The sequence below is a fragment of the Xenopus tropicalis genome, chromosome 8 (genome assembly GCF_000004195.4).
Source record: "Xenopus tropicalis strain Nigerian chromosome 8, UCB_Xtro_10.0, whole genome shotgun sequence".
NCBI lineage: Eukaryota > Metazoa > Chordata > Amphibia > Anura > Pipidae > Xenopus > Xenopus tropicalis.
This window is the reverse complement of record NC_030684.2, coordinates 27,892,938-27,915,934: the sequence shown is the minus strand read 5'-3', so window position 1 is coordinate 27,915,934 and position 22,997 is coordinate 27,892,938. Positions and strand designations below refer to the sequence as shown.

The following is a 22,997-nucleotide window of genomic DNA, read 5'->3' as shown; positions in this document are numbered from 1 at the left end:
TTTCACCATAATGCAAACAATCTATCTCTGGAATCATTTTTTTTTCTTTTGCATACATTTCCAAGGACATTGTCCATAGGGCCTCAAACTTTACTTGAAACATGATGGGGATACCTAAAATGACAAATGACTAAAGTCCTTAAGACAGTAGCCTACAATATCAGACACTTTAGTAGTATGGTTGGGTGCAACCAGATCACACATGTTCAGTTGAGGGGCTACAGTCTACTTTCTTTAAACTGGCAAATGGTGGTGGGAGTTGAAAGTGTTTTACTTTCAATCTAAAGGTCTAGCAGTTGATCGAAGTTCTTTCACAATTATTCAAACAATCCATCTCTGCAGTCTCTCAAGCCCTTTGGGCAGTGGCATACAGGTCAGTTTCAGGCACATTAATAGTATTTTTGAGTAGCACCAAATCATACCACACTACCTGCTATGGCAAATGCATGGAAAGCAGAGGAAGCTGGGATGATGCTGCCCCTTGCAGAGGAAGAATGCAATTTCACAACCAATGTCTAAGGATTTTTGCAGTAAAAGGGCATACGAAACATGTTTATAACTGATCTTAAAACCCTAGTGCTTGAGATTCTATTAGTCACACAGTAGGATAAAATTCATTCTTTGTAAAACCCTTTTAACCTCTCACCTGCTGATTGGACAAGGGTGGGTTAATAGAATATGCTATGAAATGAGCAGATGAAAGCCTGACAGGTGATTATAATAATGATGGCCCCACAGGAGGGCCCTTTTCAGCTGAAAGCCACACGCAGGAAGCAAGATAAAGATAAATGAAGATCACAATTAAACAGCTACAGGTTCCGGAAGGCCCCAGCTTCTCTTCTCGGCACCATATGCAGAAAAATCATCATCATCATTGCAGCCAGCAGCTTCTCTTCCCTAGCAGCATGCACATTGGACTGAGAAGGCCCATTAAACTTAACTACCTATAATTAAAATCACCATGTCTCGTGCTACGATAATGAAGCAAGATCTACTATGTGAAAGTTAGAAAATCATCTGACTAGCTGTCCATTAGAGATTCGTTGTATACAGTAAGGCTTATTTACAAAGGCAAAGTTAAGATGGCAGAAAGGTGACCCCCCCCCCCCCCAGGTATAGATTAAATTCATTGGGGGCACCTATAAGCCACCCCCCCAGTGAATTTGCATTGAATGTGGCATTAAGCAGAGGAAAAGTTCTCAGAGTTTCAGGGGATTAGCCCCCTATTCCACAACCTCACCGCTCTCAATAGAGAACCTTTGCTTTGCTTCAGGCGGAAATTCTGTTTCTCAAGTCTAAAGAAGTGGCCTCTTGGCATTTGCTCTATAGAAAATGATTGCTTGCTATCCATCTATAACATACCCTAATGTATTTGCAAGGTGTAATTATCCCTTTAGAAGCTCAGTTTCTCCAGACAAAACAAACTCCGTTTTTGTTAGTCATTACCAATGGATCCATGCCTTTTAGTCCTCCCAGAAGCTCCTGCTCAAGCTTCCGCTTCTGGTCAAGAACCGCCTTAGTGGGCCATTCAGCTATCCACAGGAATTCCAAAATTAGCGGAATTTCTAGGCAAGCTGATGGCTCTGATTCTTGACCCAATCACCTCAAACTCCAAGCACCTCATCATTCTGAGGAATACAGTGACTCTGAGTCCCTCTGAGCCTCAGCCACTTGGGAAGAACATTCTCTGAGTGAGGGAGAAATCTCTTTGGATGATGTTAACGACACTGCAGAATCCTTACGTGGACCGTGCGGTTCTGAGAACTCTTTCTCCTTTGTCTCAAAGGTGGTCTCCACCTTTCACATTAACCAAGACATCACCAGTCCTTCCTTTTGCCCCCCCTGTCTTCTTCCAAGGAAGCCGCATTACACTCCCTGTGCCCTGCCAGAGCTTTAAAGTTCTATTTACACAGTACCAAGGATCTAGGACATACTTGTTCGTATTGCATATGGGCCCACGGAAGGACACGCATGAGGAAACATGATCTGTGAGCAGTTTGGAAAGCATCTACAGGGGGGCTCCAGCCATGAGGAAAGAGAGAAACATGTGTCCGGTGGCAGCACCCCCAGGTTACCAGGGGCAGCAAAAAGCCACTCCTGGTAACTTTAATAGTTGAAATTCTTATCTGCCCCCCTCCTTACCCTGCTGCTGAAAAGATAAGTGCGGTGGGTGGGGGTGCGGTGCCATTGCTTTGACCACTTCAGGGTGGCAGGGAGGACTGGAACAGCCATGAGCATCTAGCACAGCAGAGAACCAGTACAGTAACTACTACATATGAAATTAAATATAATTGAGAGACCTTGACAATTCAATGTTTAACTAGTCCCATAACTTGTTAGGACATATGGACATTTCCTTAATGTATGTTATAGAATCTGTATGTTATAGAATTGTACCTGGAAGAGTTATAAGATATTATATATGAACATCAGTATATTTAAAGGGGGTGTTTGCGTTTGTAAAAGTTTAATAAAATAAATCGATTTGCCAACTGTCAGTCTAGGACAAAGCAAGGGAGTCTCTTACCCTCTTGCTGTCAACGAGCCCAATAATGGAGGAATTATATCACAGGGGAAGCAAAGACATCAATCAGTACTGTGTATGCCTCCTTTGCATATGTCTTAACCTATTGGCTAAATTGGGTCAACCAATAGGGTCAATTACCAGCACAGGAATTGTAAAGGAAGGGGCAAGTAGAAGTAGCCAATCATTGCCTGTGCCTCCTATGTCACATTACCCGGCGCGATGGGAGGAAGTTCCGCTGGCCGACAGACAGAGAGGAGCTAAAGATCTCTTTGTCACTTCCTTTTCAGGCTGAGAGATTGAGAAATTGAGAAAACACTGCATTTTTGCTAACAAAATCCAATTGTAAATCTTATTTAATGAGGAATTTGAAACTTTTACTCATACTGTTAAACTTGTATTGATGGTCGGCAATCATTCAAGACTTTAATTCCCACAGTGCCTTGCATGTTCTGTAGTTAGCAGGCCTGAGAAGGAGACTCACAGAAGCATGGAAGGCATTGCGGGATTCAGAGGCTGGGTAGGAGAAGAGTTGATGTAATACATTGTGTAAGTAGTCGGGCAAAACGAGAAGCGATATAGTAAAAGACAGAGCGAGACTACATTCAATTGCCAATTTACAAATAACAATTAAATACTAAATATTGGAAAATTGCTCAGAATTGCAATTTCTTTCATTATGCAAAACTGAAAATATTATTCATACACAAATACGTATTGGATCAAACTGTTACACAATGGTGTAAAATGCAGGAAAACTTAAAATCAGGGGATGTAAAATGAAGGTTTTTACTGTATACATAAAAGAAGCTGGTTCAGCCCCAGCACTGGTAGAAATCACCTTATAGCACTGTACCTGGAGCAATGAAGTTTATTGGTAAAGTCAGTTGAATTCAGGTGGAAATATACATTTTCATCAATATCATTAATGAGCAGAAAAAGGAGCTTCAAGAACCTTATTTCTGCCCCCTTGCACTCCAGAGGGCTGATTCACTAAAGTGCGTTAAAATGAGCGCTATTTATAGCATGCTTTTAAAATGTTATCGCGTCTAATTTTTCACATCTTAACGCAGGATTCACTAATAGGATATTTGCATTAATTTAGACGCAATGCTGTTTGCGTTATTTAAAGGACAAGGAAAGGCTAAGTCACTTGGGGGTGTTAAAATGTTAAGCACCCCCAAGTGACTTGAATCGCTTACCTCGTGCCCCGGGCTGGTGCCCCTGTTAGGAGAAAACCGCACCAGCCCGGGGCACCTGCAGCAATGCGCTTCCTCCTTCCACCTTCGTTTCCCTGAGACTTCAAGTCCGGCGCATGCGCAGTAGAGTGAAAGAGCCGACTTCTCTGTTAAAGTTTGGCTTTTCACTCTACTGCGCATGTGCGCGGCGCTACAGGAAGAAGGAAGCGATCGCTGCTACCCCGGGCTGGTGCTGTTTTCTCCGTACAGGGGCACCAGCCCGGGGTACAAGGTAAGCGATTCAAGTCACTTGGGGGTGCCTAACATTTTGGCACCCCCAAGTGACTTAGCTTTTCCTTTCCCTTTAAGTCACAAAGACTATTTTCTTGCAGTATTTGACGCAAAGAGCGTTAATTAACGCAGCCCGCTACTTGTCGCTCGTGCTAAATTACAGACGTGGGCTACTTTTAGCACGCACGCCATATTAGCCATACACACCATTATGTTCGTAAAACTACTTTTTTTGAAAATGCCCATTTCCCTGCAAACTGGCGGCTGCATCACTCTGGGGCCAACACAGACTTGAATAAATCCCACTGCAAAGTCCTTATTGTGTTGCCAAAAGCTCATGAACTGTACTTTTCTATAATTACCGCCTGCCCCAAGTAGGTGTAAATTTTTTTAATGAGATATTTAGCTCGTCTAAGGGTTTGTGAATCATGTGTTAGTATTATTTCTGCGTGAGAATCAACGCAATGCGGCAAAATTAACGCATGCGGTTTCGCGCGCTATTTAATGCACGCAATATGTGACTTAACGCATGCGATAATACTTTAGCGAATCGTGTGTTTTTTTGCACATCAATTTTAATGCAAAAAAGCATGCGATATGCGTTATCGCACTTTAGTGAATCAACCCTAAGTTCTCTAGGCCAGTGCTGTCCAACTTCTGTGGTTCCCGAGGGCTGAAATTTTTCTGGCCTACATGGTGGAGGGCCAATAATGGAAGCCAGTTTTGACCACTCACCTCTTTTTAAACTGCACCTACTTCAAACCACACCCATGTTATCACTAAAAGCAAAAACCTGAAAGGTTTGTGATCACTATGGGGATATCACCCTTCATTCATATGTGATGGAATTATATTATGTCATGTAAACTTAAACCCTAAAATCCATATGCCTCCTCCTCCTCCCCTGTGGATACCACTGCAACCCCCAGCTCATAATTACACACCTTAGGGACCATACAGGCAGCATAGGGCAGGCAGAATACAGCACACACGGGCAGCATAGGGCTGGCAGAGTATGGCACCCGTGGGCAGCATAGGGCAGGCAGAGTATGGCACACATGGGCAGCATAGGGCAGGCAGAGTATGGCACACACAGGCAGGGTAGGGCAGGGAAAGTACGGCACACACAGGCAGGGTAGGGTAGGGAGAGTATGGCACACACACACAGCATAGGGCAGGCAGCATAAGGCAGGCAGTGCATACAGTGACACAGTGCTGACACTGCTTCTACAGTCTGAGGTGTGAACAGGTGGACAAGTAGCCACTTACAGTCTGAGCCTGAGGTGCAGTGCAGGGGTTGAACAGTACAGTGGATTACATGTTTAAACAAAACAGGGACCACACGGAGGAGGGCTGGCCTGCAGGCCACCAGTTGGACAGCACTGCTCCAGGCTATTTTCTGCCTGTTTTTTGGGAGGAGTAGTTCAGATCTGTTTAATCTAGATAAGGCATATTATGCATGTAAACATTTTGTGAAGTTTCCAGACTGTTTTTCTTGTGTAGGTGATGCCTTCAGTTTGCCATATGCTGCCAGATCTTCTCATTTGGTACAGTCACCAAACAAGCAGATTGGAGCCCAAATCAGGCACCCATATACTTTGCCAAATCAGGCCAGCAATTGGATTTTACAGAAGGGCCAACACTGCCATTGAATGAAGTCCGGATCAACACACTGATGCATCCTTCTTGGATGCAAAACATCAACCCTGACTGGTTGGTACCTAGATGATTTTCAGCCAGATATCAGTCAGTCCCATCAGTGGGCCCCACGCACAGACCAATAAGCTACTGGCTCACTCTAAGGGCTCTGGCACACAGGGAGATTAGTCGCCTGCGACAAATCTCCCTGTTCGCGGGCGACTAATCTCCCCGAGTTGCCATCCCACCAGCGAAAATGTAAGTCGCCGGTGGGATGGCACACGCGGCGGCGCGATTTCGGCAAATCGCCGAAAATGCCTCCCGAGGCAACTTCGGGGATTTGCCGAAATCACCTGCGCAGCGTGTGCCATCCCACCAGCAACTTACATTTAGGGAGATTAGTCGCCCGTGAACAGGGAGATTTGTCGCGGGCGACTAATCTCCCCGTGTGCCAGAGCCCTAAAAAGACTGCAGCTCGGTTTAGAAGGATGGTAGACGTATCTGTCTATGTATGGTCTCCTTTACACACTGACAACCTAAGTAAACACACTAGGTTGCAATATAACATGTTTCATAGGATGTGCTTCTTAAATATGATGGTGGTACTTTCAGTAATGCATCGTTTCGTATAGGCCGGTTTCCCTCAATATTTTGTATTTATGTGTCTATAATAAAAATAATCAGTGATTCGCTTTAATGTGAAAATTCTGGTCATTTCCATGAAAACCAATTACAACGCTTTTAACAAGGTTACTAGGTTCCAAAAGAGAGAAATAAAGTCACCATTCCTAATTGCTTAGTCCCATTGGGCCTCCAATGTACTTCAAACGTTATCTGCTAAAGAAAATACCCCAGAGGTCCTCACATCCCGTGGCTCCTCTTTAACGCTTCAAATCTGAAACCTTGAGCTAGAGCCAATGAGCCACCAAACCAATTCCCCGATACAGCCCATTAGATAAATACTTGATTAATGCCGGTAGGTGGCAGGCAGAGAAGTCTTGGTCCATTAACTGGTACCGTAAACCATCAGGGCTCATGATTTAGGTTTACCAGCAAACTATTTCATGTTTTTATAAAGAGTCAAAGAAGCCAGTCTTTTTTAAAAAATGATTATTTTTTAAAATAAGTATATTTGAAGGATAACTGAACTTGCGTTATGGTTTACTAGTTCTGCCCAGATCTTAAATTCCTTTCCTTACTGGTGTAAGTGTCAAGGAAATTTAAGAATTATGATGGACCTCTAACAGTAATAGGATGAGAATCATTCAACCTATGACTAAAATGATCCAATCATCTGATTGGCCATTCTAAGGTAGAGATGATTTCTATTTTTGAGAATGAACTTAATTTGCTGATGGAATTCAGTAATATCATACTGATATGGGACCTTGATATCATACAGAAGGATCTTTGCAATGATAGTGTTGGCCAACTGTCACTAGTGATAGGTGCCTATGCATGTCAATCCCCAAAATAATTTTTGCTTAATAAAAGAAAACAACTTTCCAATATGAATTTATGTTTTAGATCTGCTAAATCTGTTCATGGGCAATACTGGGCTGCTGTGATTACTAGTGACCACATATAATTATCTGAATACCTTTTAGACAGTCCTGCTATAGCCTGACTTTGCTTTCTAACATTAAAATAATTTTTTTATTATTATTTTATTATATTGTTATTCTTTTATTGCTCACTTACTTTTGTTCTGACATTTCATTCTCTTTAGGTGGTTAGGGAATATAAACCCTAGCAACCATATAACTGTGTAGGTTCAATACTATTGACCTGAAGAGCGGAACACTAACACTATACTCAATAGCTAGGAGCCCACTGGAAGTGAGCCTGATAGTGTGAGAATCACGTCCCTAATGTTACTGTAGACAGCTCTGTTGCTATGGGGTGTGGTGCAAAGAAAATGTCATTTTTACCAAATGATTGGTGGCCTGGGGAAGCAATTATTTTATTATACAGGTATGGGATCTATCTATCCGAAGTCCACTATCTAGTAATTCCACAGCACATGAATGTCACTTTGTATCTAGTCTTATTTAAGCAAATTATTCATATTGTCTTCAGAAACAGCACAGTCCTCATAACACAAGATAACTCTTATTAATAAAACGTTCGTTTATCTACCATAACTGGAAACATATCTTTTGTACACTGTGGGATATATTTAATTGTGTGTTAATGATACTGGTAGCTTTTTGTATTGTTATTAATAATATTACAGCTCCTACAGTTCTAGAATTATGGAGAAAGTTTAGTACTTGGCAGGAATGTAATTGAAACAGAGCAACCTGTATCAAACCTGTCCAGCCAATCAGTGATGAGCAACTGGTGGAAATGAAAATGAGCTGCAGCAATTGTTTGATGATAAAGGGCAGAGAGTGACAGTTGGAGAAAGACAGTTGGAGAAAGACAGTTGGAGAAAGACAGTTGGAGAGCAGTGATAGAGAGAGGCAGAGGGTGACTGTTGAGAGAGAAAAAGGAGAAAGCAGTGAGAGAGAGGCAGCGATCATTGGAGAGAGATTGAGGTAAGAGCAGTGATAGAGACTATTGGAGAGAGACAGAGGTGAGAGCAGTTATAGAAGCAGAGAGAGACCATTGGAGAGAGTCAGTTAGAGGAGAGAGCAGTGATAGAGAGAGTCAGAGAGTGACAGTTGGGGGGAGACAGAGGAGAAAGCAGGGATAGATAGGTAGAGATAGATCATTGGAGAGAGATTGAGGAAAGAGCAGCGATAGAGACAACTGGAGAGAGACAGAGGTGAGAGCAGTTATAGAAGCAGAGAGAGACCTTTGGAGAGAGTCAGTTAGAGGAGAGAGCAGCGATAGAGAGAGGCAGAGGAGAAAGCAGTGATAGAGAAACACAGATTTGAAAGATCATTGGAGAGAGACTGAGGAAAGAGCAGTGATAGAGACTATTGGCGAGCAGAGAGAGACCATTGGAGAGGGTCAGTTAGAGGAGAGAGTAGTGATAGAGAGACATAGAGAGGGCAAAAGACTCGATGGAGACTATAATTTTCAAGAAAAGGAAGCTAGAAGAGACTTCAAAAGGAGGAGAGGGCAGAAGCACAGACAGCTCTGAAGCCAGCAATAAGAAGCTAAAATATGACCATCAAGTGCCCCGTGGCCCTGTTTATTTAAAAGACCCATGGAACAGCTTTGGCAAGATAGGGAAAGCCCTGAAAATGTTCAGTGAATTCGGAGAAAATGGATACCAATTTGATAAGAGCAAGGAAGAGAGTTTTACCCCTGTAAATTTCCTGGATAAACAACCAAACATCAGTGAGACCTCTTGGAGCGCAGTGACCACCCAGATGATTAATGTGCACAGGAAGTATGGATTTGACTTCGAGACCCTTTGCCTAAGTATCAACATGCTGCAAAGATTCCTGGATTGCACCCCTATAGAAATTGCTAACTTAAAGGCAGTTGGCGCTACCTGTCTCTATGTGGCCTGCAAAGTAGTCGAGAAACATCAACCCGAAAAACAAAACTTTCTAAATGCGTTCACTAACACCGGCCTAACACCCACATTATTGTATGGCCTAGAGAAACTGATTCTGCAGCAGCTACAGTATCGTCTGTGGGCACCAACCATCAACTCTTTCCTTGAATATTATTCTCTTCAGAGAATGTCAAGGAATAAGAATTCCCATGCCCACCTCACCAGGGAAGTAAAGACCCTTCTAGCTGCTAAAGCAGTCGCTGCATTGAGCATGACCAGCTATAAAGCTCAAGCCCACAAACCATCCGTTATGGCTCAGAGCTGCCTAAAAGCAGCAGACCTACTAATGCAGGAGGGCATAGAGAAGGCTGCCCCTTTAACATCTTTAAAAAAGGGCTTCTTGTACCAACTGATGCCAGCTGTGTTTAAGAGACCTACCCCGCAGCAAAAAGAAAGGGAGTAGAAGGGGTAAGTATGGTAGTATAGTTAAACATCACACTAACATACTTCTAACTCTTTAGGGAAACACTAAAAACAGGTGGGACAAGCGGGTCTGTTAGGCACCTTTATTGCACTAGGGGGATGTTCCATTCCTTTTTATTCCACGTGTCTGACAGCAGATGCCGGGGTCTGCTTTATGCTCAGGAATAGAGAGGAATTCAGCATTCACCTAGTGGCGTAAAGGCAATATTGGGGCAGGGCTTGATTTAACTTTTAGTTTTCCTAGATATGGGCAAGTTTAAAGTAATAGGTGGATGCTCCGTTCCCATTTACATCTGTGTGACTGCTGATGCCGGGATCTGCGGTCTGACCAGAGAGCATTCACCTTCCACCAGCAGTGCCCCCCCTCCATTTAAATATTAAGTATAAGTTAAGTATAGTTAATTACAGTTAAACAACACACAGCATACGTTTAATTCTTTAGGAAGCAATAACTCTATAACACTAAAAACAGGAGGGACTAGCAGGTCTATTAGGCACCTTTATTGCACTAGGGGGATGTTCCATTCCTTTTTATTCCACGTGTCTGACAGCAGATGCCGGGGTCTGCTTTATGCTCAGGAATAGAGAGGAATTCGGCATTCACCTAGTGGTGTAAAGGCAATCTTGGGGCAGGACTTGATTTAACTTTTAGTTTTCATACATAATATATACAAGTTAAATATAGTTAAGTATAGTTAAACAACACACAGCATACGTCTAATTCTTTAGGGAGCAATAACTCTATAACACTTAAAACAGGTGGGACTAGCAGGTCTATTAGGCACCTTTATTGCACTAGGGGGATGTTCCATTCCTTTTTATTCCCCATGTCTGACAGCAGATGCCGGGGTCTGCTTTATGCTCAGGAATAGAGAGGAATTCAGCATTCACCTAGTGGCAATCTTGGGGCAGGACTTGATTCAACTTTTAGTTTTCATACATACAAAAAACCAACTTAAGAAACTCCCTAACGGGTGTTCCACAACAGACTTCAATTAACTGCACCGTTATTTAGTTGCCTAATTGGACTCACTTAATTGACACAGAGTTTTAGTAGATCGTGAAATTAAAATTTAACCTTTATTAATTTATAATAAAACTTACATAAGTAATAAATAGAAAAGAAAAAAGAAAATCCCATTAAAAATAGCAGGGGGTATATCAGAGATCTTATCAGTTCTCCAGGGAGCATCAATTGTTAGTTGCTATTTCACTGAGGCTAACATGAGCCTCAAAACAATGTTGCCAGTTTCAAAAGCAAACAGAGTTGTATCAATTTCTCTCCACTTCAAATTGCAACTGGAAAGTAGTAGGGAAAGTCCCTCACCGAATTAGTTACAAATGTAACTACCTTCACAGCAGACAGAGAAAGAAAATCTATTAAAGCTTGCTAGAAAAACGGGAGTTTTGGAGTGCTTTTACTACAACACTCCTATAATATTTGTAACACTCCCTTTAACTAAGTAATAATATCTAAACAAGTATTGTAGCATATATCAATTGTCCCATCATCCTATAAAGTATGGGATACGTGGGAGTTCCAGGGTGCTTTTACTACAGCACTTCCATAATGTTCCTAGCCTGTATAATTCACCCCACCATAGAGCATATTGTCACCTCCCCGTCCCTGGAGTAAACCACCCTGCACCTAAAATTATACGACCATAATGCACCTTATCAGTTATACCCCATTACGCGATTACTACCCCGCATCAACAGCCACCTCCCCCCAGAAACCACTGTGCCCGCCCGACGCGCGTTTCAAGGGCCCTTGAGAAAGCTCCATGAAAGGGAGTGAAACGCGCGTCGGGCGGGCACAGTGGTTTCTGGGGGGAGGTGGCTGTTGATGCGGGGTAGTAATCGCGTAATGGGGTATAACTGATAAGGTGCATTATGGTCGTATAATTTTAGGTGCAGGGTGGTTTACTCCAGGGACGGGGAGGTGACAATATGCTCTATGGTGGGGTGAATTATACAGGCTAGGAACATTATGGAAGTGCTGTAGTAAAAGCACCCTGGAACTCCCACGTATCCCATACTTTATAGGATGATGGGACAATTGATATATGCTACAATACTTGTTTAGATATTATTACTTAGTTAAAGGGAGTGTTACAAATATTATAGGAGTGTTGTAGTAAAAGCACTCCAAAACTCCCGTTTTTTCTAGCAAGCTTTAATAGATTTTCTTTCTCTGTCTGCTGTGAAGGTAGTTACATTTGTAACTAATTCGGTGAGGGACTTTCCCTACTACTTTCCAGTTGCAATTTGAAGTGGAGAGAAATTGATACAACTCTGTTTGCTTTTGAAACTGGCAACATTGTTTTGAGGCTCATGTTAGCCTCAGTGAAATAGCAACTAACAATTGATGCTCCCTGGAGAACTGATAAGATCTCTGATATACCCCCTGCTATTTTTAATGGGATTTTCTTTTTTCTTTTCTATTTATTACTTATGTAAGTTTTATTATAAATTAATAAAGGTTAAATTTTAATTTCACGATCTACTAAAACTCTGTGTCAATTAAGTGAGTCCAATTAGGCAACTAAATAACGGTGCAGTTAATTGAAGTCTGTTGTGGAACACCCGTTAGGGAGTTTCTTAAGTTGGTTTTTTGTACATATTAACACTTCATTTGCACGTTTTTTGGAGATTTTTTCTCCGTGTCTATCTCCTTTGTAGAATCTGGTTCAGTTTGATGCTTGGTTGTGGAGGGTGCAGCTATTTTCTTCTCTCTCTATAGTTTTCATACATATGGGCAAGTTTAAAGTAATAGGTGGATGCTCCGTTCCCGTTTACATCTGTGTGACTGCTGATGCCGGGGTCTGCGGTCTGACCAGAGAGCATTCACCTTCCACCAGCAGTGCCCCCCCTCCATTTAAATATTAAGTATAAGTTAAATATAGTTAATTACAGTTAAACAACACACAGCATATGTTTAATTCTTTAGGAAGCAATAACTCTATAACACTAAAAACAGGTGGGACTAGCAGGTCTATTAGGCACCTTTATTGCACTAGGGGGATGTTCCATTCCTTTTTATTCCCCATGTCTGACAGCAGAAGCCGGGGTCTGCTGTCTGCTCAGGGAAACCATTGGAATAGAGAGGAATTAGACATTCACCTAGTGGCGTAAAGGCAATCTTGGGGCAGGGTTCAGACGTTACTAACATTTAGTTTTCATACATATGGGCAAGTTTAAAGCAATAGGTGGATGCTCCGTTCCTGTTTACATCTGTCTGACTGCTGATGCCGGGGTCTGCGGTCTGACCAGAGAGCATTTACCTTCCACCATCAGTGCCCCCCCTCCATTTAATACACAGGATTTTATACACAGGAGCCTTTGAACCACTGGGTGGAGACTGCATTCCTTTTCACTCCATCCCTCAGACTGCAGAAGCCGGGGTCTGCAGGCTGCCTGGGGTCGGAATGGAAGGGAATGCAGAATTCACCTAGTGGCTTATGCTGCCATTTCCCATGCACTGCTTCCTTTATATAAATATGGCGCATTGATCCTAGGAGTAATTCCGATTGCCGTTAAGGAGTCAGGAAGGAATTTTTCCCTCTAGTGAAGCAGATTGGCCCAAGCTTCTCAGAGGTGTTTTTTTGCCTTCCTTAGGACCAAAAAGCCAAGTTCAGTAGGTACACAGTTAAGCATTTATATTTTCAATAAAGCTTCCACATTTTAAACATAATACTGGTGTATGTGTCTTTATTCTGGCTTTTGGGGCACTGAGGGGGTAGAGGACCTTCACTCGGTAGGTATAAGATATACAGAGAGGCCTAAATATTGGCCTAACCAGGTTTCTTTGGTAATAATGAAGTGTTATAACCATGTAAAAATTACTAAGGGCAGGTCAGACTGTAACAGGTGTGTGTTAGACCCCTCTGTCACCCTGAGGTGGGCGAAGCAATTCCAACAGTAGTGCGGAAAGAGCAAATGCATTTTCTGCACTACTAAGGAATTTTGCATTGTATAATTTATCTGCCCCTTCTAACCTGCGGGCACTGCCGCCTTAGGCAAGTACTCCACTATCCTCATGGCCAGAGTGCCCCTGATCTTAAGCTGATGGCTATTAGATCCCAACTTTGCCTCCGGATATTCTAGAAGATCAAATTGAGAACATGGGTTGTTTGTCTAAATATAACAATATGTCATTTTTTATTGCAATGCCACATTACAGTTTAAGTGGCATATAACACTTAAGACTGTAAATCTGAGCATCCCTGATCTATAACATACTGATAAACTGTGAATGGAAACACATTTGTAGGGACCCATAAGGTTAATGTGCCCTTATGGCTTTAAACACGACCTTTCCTTTTCTCCTTGTTTCTGGGCAAATTATCTCAGATCTGTGTGGATGCTCCATGAAGCCTGGGATCCACACTGGCCCAGGAATAGTTTCTGCCCTAAGGGAGACCATCACCCTTAGTGAGGTTGTGGAGCAGGGACCCCGTGATCAAGGTATAGAAAGCATAGGTTATATCATTATATAGCACTTTATAGGAAAGTGAATCAGTGAGCACTTATATAGAAAGAGCAGCTTTCCAGCTCCAACTAGGAGACTAAAGGAATAGTCTCATACAGGCTTACTGCCTGAGCAAAGGGAAACAGTAGTGAAGGGATCATAGATTAGTTCCAACCCTGCCCCCACTTTTCCAAAATAGGATAAAATGGTGGATTTCCTATCTTCTTGCTTGCTGTTGGCTTTACCTTGCCCATACTCTTTGAGAGGGATAAACAGGTGCACACCAAACTCTTTTGCTTGATCTGCTTTACCATCATCTGTACCTGTTGCATACTTGCTATACCTCCTAGCAGTGTGAGTATTGTTAACCCTGCATTCACATCTTTTGTCTGGGACAAATAAATCATCTGTTATTCTGTTTTGCAAAAGCTTCTGGCGTTCATAAATTCATTTAACCCTTGCACGTACACTGGGCAGTGGGAGGTGTAGTTAAACAACACCCTCCATAGAGAAAGTGCCCCTTAGCGAAGGCCTATCATGTGGAAGAGGAATCCAATGTATCCCATGCTCTATCAGTAGCTGGACATTTTGACTAATGCAGCCAGAAAGGGGATACACATTTATAAGCCATTAGTTCTTACCTGACAGGCCCAAAAATGCATTGCAGAGTATCTTTATTAAATGCACAATAACTCTGTGTTATAATGCATGTAGCAGCATTCATTGATATATATGTACAGCTTCAGAGTCCACTGTGCATGTCACCTTACCTGTCTGCCCCTCAGCCACCAAAGCTTATCATTTCGAAGGGCAAAGAAAGATGAAAATATGGAAAGGAATTTGGATGGACAATACTGTAAGGTGGATCATCACACATATGTTCATCAGGCCCTGACTAGCAAACTGTAAATTCTGGCAAACACCAGAGGGGCTGCTGTAAGATCCCATAGACAGTCACAATTTATTGGGCTGGTGGGGGCTGTTTGGGACTCTGTGTACTTGCAATGCCAGGGCCTATTTCAAATCCCCCTCTGGGCCTGCTGGTCATCCCTGCTGTAAAGGGCGCTGCCTCTGCAGTTGCTTCTGCTGGTTGGTATTTCCCAGTCATCTGGTTTGGTTATAAATATCATTTTTAGCAACATGAGCATGAAAGGGCAAATTCTATGCTGCCAGTTTATTGGTATGTCTTCAGCCATTGGTAGGATTGTGGGGGATTTAGATAAGTACAGTATGAAAAGGAGAGCTATAGTTTCTAAAATAAAGTTCTCTGCAGACAAATAAGAAGGCAATGGTATGTAGTGCCTCTCTACAATCTCTGGTACATCAGGCTTATTAAAGGGGAAGGAAAAGTATAATCACTGGGACATGCCAAAATGCTAGGTACCCCACAGTTATAATCGCTTACCTGAGACCCTGGCCCAATGCTCCTGTTTACTGATATTTCACAAACTCAGGTTACTTGGCTAGGAGCACCACCTCTTCTTCTTCCTTTAGGATCTTCTCTAAGTTCTGCTCCAGGTAGGCACCCAAAGTAGAGTGAAAAGCAGAACATAGAAGCAAAAAGCTGGCTCTTTCATTTACTGTGCATGCACACGCGGCCTGGGGCTGCAGAGAAGAATGAAGAAGTGGAAGAAGGTCACAACATGGGTGTCAGGACCTTCCTGTACTCGAACTCTGGACTCTATATTAGGCAGGTTCCGCATTACTCCACTGAGCCACTTGAGACCTTGGGCATCCAGCCCTAAACATTATATTCACCCCTCTTTGCTCCATTGTTCAGACTTGTCGCCTCCTCCTCCCTTAGTAAGCCCAGGTGGTTGCAATTGGACAATTATTGGGCTTTATAAGCCAGTTAGAAGCAACCCCTGGTTGCTTGTTCATTAAGCCCTTTTTGTGATTCCTGTGTCCGTACCTGCCTGACTCCTACCTGGTTCCTGCACCCGTACCTGCCCGTGTTCCTGTGACCATACCTGCCTGACTCCTGCCTGGTTCCGTTCCTCGTCTCCTGTCCCTGACTTCTGTTGGATCTCCCGGTATTTGACCTCGGCCTGTTTATTTGACTGCTCTCCGTCTTCAGCCTGCCCCTGACCACTGCCTGTTATTCGGACCCTCCTTGCCTGCTGCCAGTCCTGACCCTCTGCCTGCTATATGGACTTGTATTGTTTTGCCGCCTGCCTCTGACCACTGGCCTGTTTTATGGACTTGTATTTCTTGCTGAATCCTTAATAAATGTCTCTGCATCTCAATATGCCTTCTGCCTATATTACACAGCATATAGGCTCCTACCTGCCAGCCACCCACCTGTGGCTGTACCTGCCAGCCACCCACCTGTGGCTGCTCCTGACAATGGGGCTCCTACAGAAGTGCCCCGGGCCAACGTTTCTGTTTGCTGAAAGCTGCACTGGGAACTTCTGTAGGAGCATCATATTGGGATTTTCTTCATTCTTCAGTGTAGCCCTTGGCCTGTTCTTAAAAAAGTGTTTATATTCACTGGGGGGTGCTGAACATTCGGGACCCACCAGGTGATTATATCTTTCCATTATTATTATTTCAATATTTATTCAAAACTTACAGTCCCAAAGCACAGGCACCAAAGAATTCTGCAAGATTAGAACATGACCTTCTCAAACAGTCCGTTGATTTGAGTTTAAAGTATGCCTATGAACGTGTTGAGAACCACAAAGCACGTTAGGCCTTTTGTATAATAAAGAATTCTTTTAACCGCTACACGTGGCTCCTTGTTATCTATACAGCGACAGTTATTATCAATAAGTACCTTTAGGTTCTCAGTCAATAAATTGCCATTAGAGGTATAAGTGGCTTGCAAATTTTTACATCCCTGGTGCATAGTTTCAAAAATAGGCACTGTAGTAGTAATAATAATAATACCGAGCTTCCCTTAACTATTATATTTCTTTTCTATTAATAGCATTGGCTTAATTTTAACTGACAAGATAGCAACCCTGTTTGGGACCTCAATAAACATTAAGCAATAGGATTCAATGGGGCAGGATACTCTCACATTTTTTCTGCTCTATATTTGAATTACAGAACATTACTTACTCCTAAGAAACGATGACTACAATTTCAGACATGTTCTTTCTCAAAAATGGAATATCATGTTTGTTGAGGTACTTTTGTCCAAACAAACTTCTGCACTACATCATTGTTGCTAATGTGTCCTTTACTTTTACTGATGCTGGGGAACCAAACAAAGGGAAAAGCAATGCAGAATTCTTATCACCTAACTGCATTTTTTGCAAAGCAGAAAACTATGTAATAAAATGAATTAAGTTTGCCCAAGGAGCAGTAACCTATAGCAACCAATCGGTGGGTAGCATTTACTGGTCACATGTTTAAAAGCAAATATCTTAACTTAGTGCCTTATTACATATGGGGGTTAGTGTTTGGGGTCAATCCCCTTCCTCAGGTGCAGAATCCATTGTTCATGGCTTAACCTTTTCTCCCCCACTTCTCCTGTGTAACCTAATCATTAAGCTATAGCACCTCGGGTTTATTCTTCACTTGTGTTTTTCTGTCAGTGGATTGCCTGGCCTCTTGCAAAAAGAAACCTTCAGGTGGATTCAAAGTGTAATCCCTCCTCCCGAGGCAACTTCGGGGATTTGCCGAAATCACCTGCGCAGCGTGTGCCATCCCACCAGCAACTTACATTCAGGGAGATTAGTCACCCGTGAACAGGGAGATTTGTCGCGGGCGACTAATCTCCCCGTGTGCCAGAGCCCTAAAAAGACTGCAGCTCGGTTTAGAAGGATGGTAGACGTATCTGTCTATGTATGGTCTCCTTTACACACTGACAACCTAAGTAAACACACTAGGTTGCAATATAACATGTTTCATAGGATGTGCTTCTTAAATATGATGGTGGTACTTTCAGTAATGCATCGTTTCGTATAGGCCGGTTTCCCTCAATATTTTGTGTTTATAATAAAAATAATCAGTGATTCGCTTTAATGTAAAAATTCTGGTCATTTCCATGAAAATCAATTACAACACTTTTAACAAGGTTACTAGGTTCCAAAAGAGAGAAATAAAGTCACCATTCCTAATTGCTTAGTCCCATTGGGCCTCCAATGTACTTCAAACGTTATCTGCTAAAGAAAATACCCCAGAGGTCCTCACATCCCGTGGCTCCTCTTTAACACTTCAAATCTGAAACCTTGAGCTAGAGCCAATGAGCCCCCAAACCAATTCCCTGATACAGCCCATTAGATAAATACTTGATTAATGCCGGTAGGTGGCAGGCAGAGAAGTCTTGGTCCATTAACTGGTACCGTAAACCACCAGGGCTCATGATTTAGGTTTACCAGCAAACTATTTCATGTTTTTATGAAGAGTCAAAGAAGCCAGTCTTTTTTAAAAAATGATTATTTTTTAAAATAAGTATATTTGAAGGATAACTGAACTTGCGTTATGGTTTACTAGTTCTGCCCAGATCTTAAATTCCTTTCCTTACTGGTGTAAGTGTCAAGGAAATTTAAGAATTATGATGGACCTCTAACAGTAATAGGATGAGAATCATTCAACCTATGACTAAAATGATCCAATCATCTGATTGGCCATTCTAAGGTAGAGATGATTTCTATTTTTGAGAATGAACTTAATTTGCTGATGGAATTCAGTAATATCATACTGATATGGGACCTTGATATCATACAGAAGGATCTTTGCAATGATAGTGTTGGCCAACTGTCACTAGTGATAGGTGCCTATTATTAAAGAACATGTCAATCCCCAAAATAATTTTTGCTTAATAAAAGAAAACAACTTTCCAATATGAATTTATGTTTTAGATCTGCTAAAACTGTTCATGGGCAATACTGGGCTGCTGTGATTACTAGTGACCACATATAATTATCTGAATACCTTTTAGACAGTCCTGCTATAGGCTGACTTTGCTTTCTAACATTAAAATAATTTTTTTATTATTATTTTATTATATTGTTATTCTTTTATTGCTCACTTACTTTTGTTCTGACATTTCATTCTCTTTAGGTGGTTAGGGAATATAAACCCTAGCAACCATATACCTGTGTAGGTTCAATACTATTGACCTGAAGAGCGGAACACTAACACTATACTCAATAGCTAGGAGCCCACTGGAAGTGAGCCTGATAGTGTGAGAATCACGTCCCTAATGTTACTGTAGACAGCTCTGTTGCTATGGGGTGTGGTGCAAAGAAAATGTCATTTTTACCAAATGATTGGTGGCCTGGGGAAGCAATTATTTTATTATACAGGTATGGGATCTATCTATCCGAAGTCCACTATCTAGTAATTCCACAGCACATGAATGTCACTTTGTATCTAGTCTTATTTAAGCAAATTATTCATATTGTCTTCAGAAACAGCACAGTCCTCATAACACAAGATAACTCTTATTAATAAAACATTCGTTTATCTACCATAACTGGAAACATATCTTTTGTACACTGTGGGATATATTTAATTGTGTGTTAATGATACTGGTAGCTTTTTGTATTGTATCAGATAGTACAATAGGTTTAATATTAATAATATTACAGCTCCTACAGTTCTAGAATTATGGAGAAAGTTTAGTACTTGGCAGGAATGTAATTGAAACAGAGCAACCTGTGTCAAACCTGTCCAGCCAATCAGTGATGAGCAACTGGTGGAAATGAAAATGAGCTGCAGCAATTGTTTGATGATAAAGGGCAGAGAGTGACAGTTGGAGAAAGACAGTTGGAGAAAGACAGTTGGAGAGCAGTGATAGAGAGAGGCAGAGGGTGACTGTTGAGAGAGAAAAAGGAGAAAGCAGTGAGAGAGAGGCAGCGATCATTGGAGAGAGATTGAGGTAAGAGCAGCGATAGAGACAATTGGAGAGAGACAGAGGTGAGAGCAGTTATAGAAGCAGAGAGAGACCTTTGGAGAGAGTCAGTTAGAGGAGAGAGCAGCGATAGAGAGAGGCAGAGGAGAAAGCAGTGATAGAGAAACACAGATTTGAAAGATCATTGGAGAGAGACTGAGGAAAGAGCAGTGATAGAGACTATTGGCGAGCAGAGAGAGACCATTGGAGAGGGTCAGTTAGAGGAGAGAGTAGTGATAGAGAGACATAGAGAGGGCAAAAAACTCGATGGAGACTATAATTTTCAAGAAAAGGAAGCTAGAAGAGACTTCAAAAGGAGGAGAGGGCAGAAGCACAGACAGCTCTGAAGCCAGCAATAAGAAGCTAAAATATGACCATCAAGTGCCCCGTGGCCCTGTTTATTTAAAAGACCCATGGAACAGCTTTGGCAAGATAGGGGAAGCCCTGAAAATGTTCAGTGAATTTGGAGAAAATGGATACCAATTTAATAAGAGCAAGGAAGAGAGTTTTACCCCTGTAAATTTCCTGGATAAACAACCAAACATCAGTGAGACCTCCTGGAGCGCAGTGACCACCCAGATGATTAATGTGCACAGGAAGTATGGATTTGACTTCGAGACCCTCTGCCTAAGTATCAACATGCTGCAAAGATACCTGGATTGCACCCCTATAGAAATTGCTATCTTAAAGGCAGTTGGCGCTACCTGTCTCTATGTGGCCTGCAAAGTAGTTGAGAAACATCATCCCAAAAAACGAAAATTTCTAAAGGCATTTACTAACACCGGCCTAACACCCACATTATTGTATGGCCTAGAGAAACTAATTCTGAAGAAGCTACATTGTCGTCTGTGGGCTCCAACCATCAACTCTTTCCTTGAATATTATTCTCTTCAGAGAATGTCAAGGAATAAGAATTCCCATGCCCACCTCACCAGGGAAGTAAAGACCCTTCTAGCTGCTAAAGCAGTCGCTGCATTGAGCATGACCAGCTATAAAGCTCAAGCCCACAAACCATCCATTATGGCTCAGAGCTGCCTAAAAGCAGCAGACCTACTAATGCAGGAGGGCATAGAGAAGGCTGCCCCTTTAACATCTTTAGAAAAGGGCTTCTTGTACCAACTGATGCCAGCTGTGTTTAAGAGACCTACCCCGCAGCAAAAAGAAAGGGAGTAGAAGGGGTAAGTATGGCAGTATAGTTAAACATCACACTAACATACTTCTAACTCTTTAGGGAAACACTAAAAACAGGTGGGACTAGCGGGTCTGTTAGGCACCTTTATTGCACTAGGGGGATGTTCCATTCCTTTTTATTCCCCATGTCTGACAGCAGATGCCGGGGTCTGCTTTATGCTCAGGAATAGAGAGGAATTCGGCATTCACCTAGTGGTGTAAAGGCAATCTTGGGGCAGGTCTTGATTTAACTTTTAGTTTTCATACATATGGGCAAGTTTAAAGTAATAGGTGGATGCTCCGTTCCTGTTTACATCTATGTGACTGCTGATGCCGGGATCTGCGGTCTGACCAGAGAGCATTCACCTTCCACCAGCAGTGCCCCCCCTCCATTTAAATATTAAGTACAAGTTAAATATAGTTAATTACAATTAAACAACACACAGCATACGTTTAATTCTTTAGGAAGCAATAACTCTATAACACTAAAAACAGGTGGGACTAGCGGGTCTATTAGGCACCTTTATTGCACTAGGGGGATGTTCCATTCCTTTTTATTCCACGTGTCTGACAGCAGATGCCGGGGTCTGCTTTATGCTCAGGAATAGAGAGGAATTCAGCATTCACCTAGTGGTGTAAAGGCAATCTTGGGGCAGGACTTGATTTAACTTTTAGTTTTCATACATAATATATACAAGTTAAATATAGTTAAGTATAGTTAAACAACACACAGCATACGTCTAATTCTTTAGGGAGCAATAACTCTATAACACTAAATACAGGAGGGACTAGCGGGTCTATTAGGCACCTTTATTGCACTAGGGGGATGTTCCATTCCTTTTTATTCCACGTGTCTGACAGCAGATGCCGGGGTCTGCTTTATGCTCAGGAATAGAGAGGAATTCGGCATTCACCTAGTGGTGTAAAGGCAATCTTGAGGCAGGACTTAATTCAGCTTTTTGTTTTCATACATATGGGCAAGTTTAAAGTAATAGGTGGATGCTCCGTTCCCGTTTACATCTGTGTGACTGCTGATGCCGGGGTCTGCGGTCTGACCAGAGAGCATTCACCTTCCACCAGCAGTGCCCCCCCTCCATTTAAATATTAAGTATAAGTTAAGTATAGTTAATTACAGTTAAACAACACACAGCATACGTTTAATTCTTTAGGAAGCAATAACTCTATAACACTAAAAACAGGAGGGACTAGCAGGTCTATTAGGCACCTTTATTGCACTAGGGGGATGTTCCATTCCTTTTTATTCCACGTGTCTGACAGCAGATGCCGGGGTCTGCTTTATGCTCAGGAATAGAGAGGAATTCGGCATTCACCTAGTGGTGTAAAGGCAATCTTGGGGCAGGACTTGATTTAACTTTTAGTTTTCATACATAATATATACAAGTTAAATATAGTTAAGTATAGTTAAACAACACACAGCATACGTCTAATTCTTTAGGGAGCAATAACTCTATAACACTTAAAACAGGTGGGACTAGCAGGTCTATTAGGCACCTTTATTGCACTAGGGGGATGTTCCATTCCTTTTTATTCCCCATGTCTGACAGCAGATGCCGGGGTCTGCTTTATGCTCAGGAATAGAGAGGAATTCAGCATTCACCTAGTGGCAATCTTGGGGCAGGACTTGATTCAACTTTTAGTTTTCATACATACAAAAAACCAACTTAAGAAACTCCCTAACGGGTGTTCCACAACAGACTTCAATTAACTGCACCGTTATTTAGTTGCCTAATTGGACTCACTTAATTGACACAGAGTTTTAGTAGATCGTGAAATTAAAATTTAACCTTTATTAATTTATAATAAAACTTACATAAGTAATAAATAGAAAAGAAAAAAGAAAATCCCATTAAAAATAGCAGGGGGTATATCAGAGATCTTATCAGTTCTCCAGGGAGCATCAATTGTTAGTTGCTATTTCACTG

The 22,997-nt window shown here is 42.0% G+C and overlaps 2 protein-coding genes across 2 annotated transcripts; both read left to right on the top strand.

Moving 5' to 3' along the window:
• Window positions 1-8,642: 8,642 nt before the first annotated feature.
• Window positions 8,643-9,548, top strand: LOC105948063 (cyclin-O protein B-like). Its single transcript, XM_012968723.1, has one exon. The coding sequence runs from the start codon at window positions 8,643-8,645 to the stop codon at window positions 9,546-9,548; it is 906 nt and encodes a 301-aa protein (XP_012824177.1).
• A 10,603-nt stretch (window positions 9,549-20,151) lies between these two features.
• Window positions 20,152-21,057, top strand: LOC116406781 (cyclin-O protein B-like). Its single transcript, XM_031891680.1, has one exon. It carries the CDS (start codon window positions 20,152-20,154, stop codon window positions 21,055-21,057), a length of 906 nt encoding a protein of 301 aa, XP_031747540.1.
• The last annotated feature ends 1,940 nt before the right edge of the window (window positions 21,058-22,997 follow it).

Coding starts and splice junctions, on each gene's coding strand:
- LOC105948063 (XM_012968723.1), top strand. CDS start 8,643: ATGGAGACTATAATTTTCAAGAAAAGGAAGCTAGAAGAGACTTCAAAA.
- LOC116406781 (XM_031891680.1), top strand. CDS start 20,152: ATGGAGACTATAATTTTCAAGAAAAGGAAGCTAGAAGAGACTTCAAAA.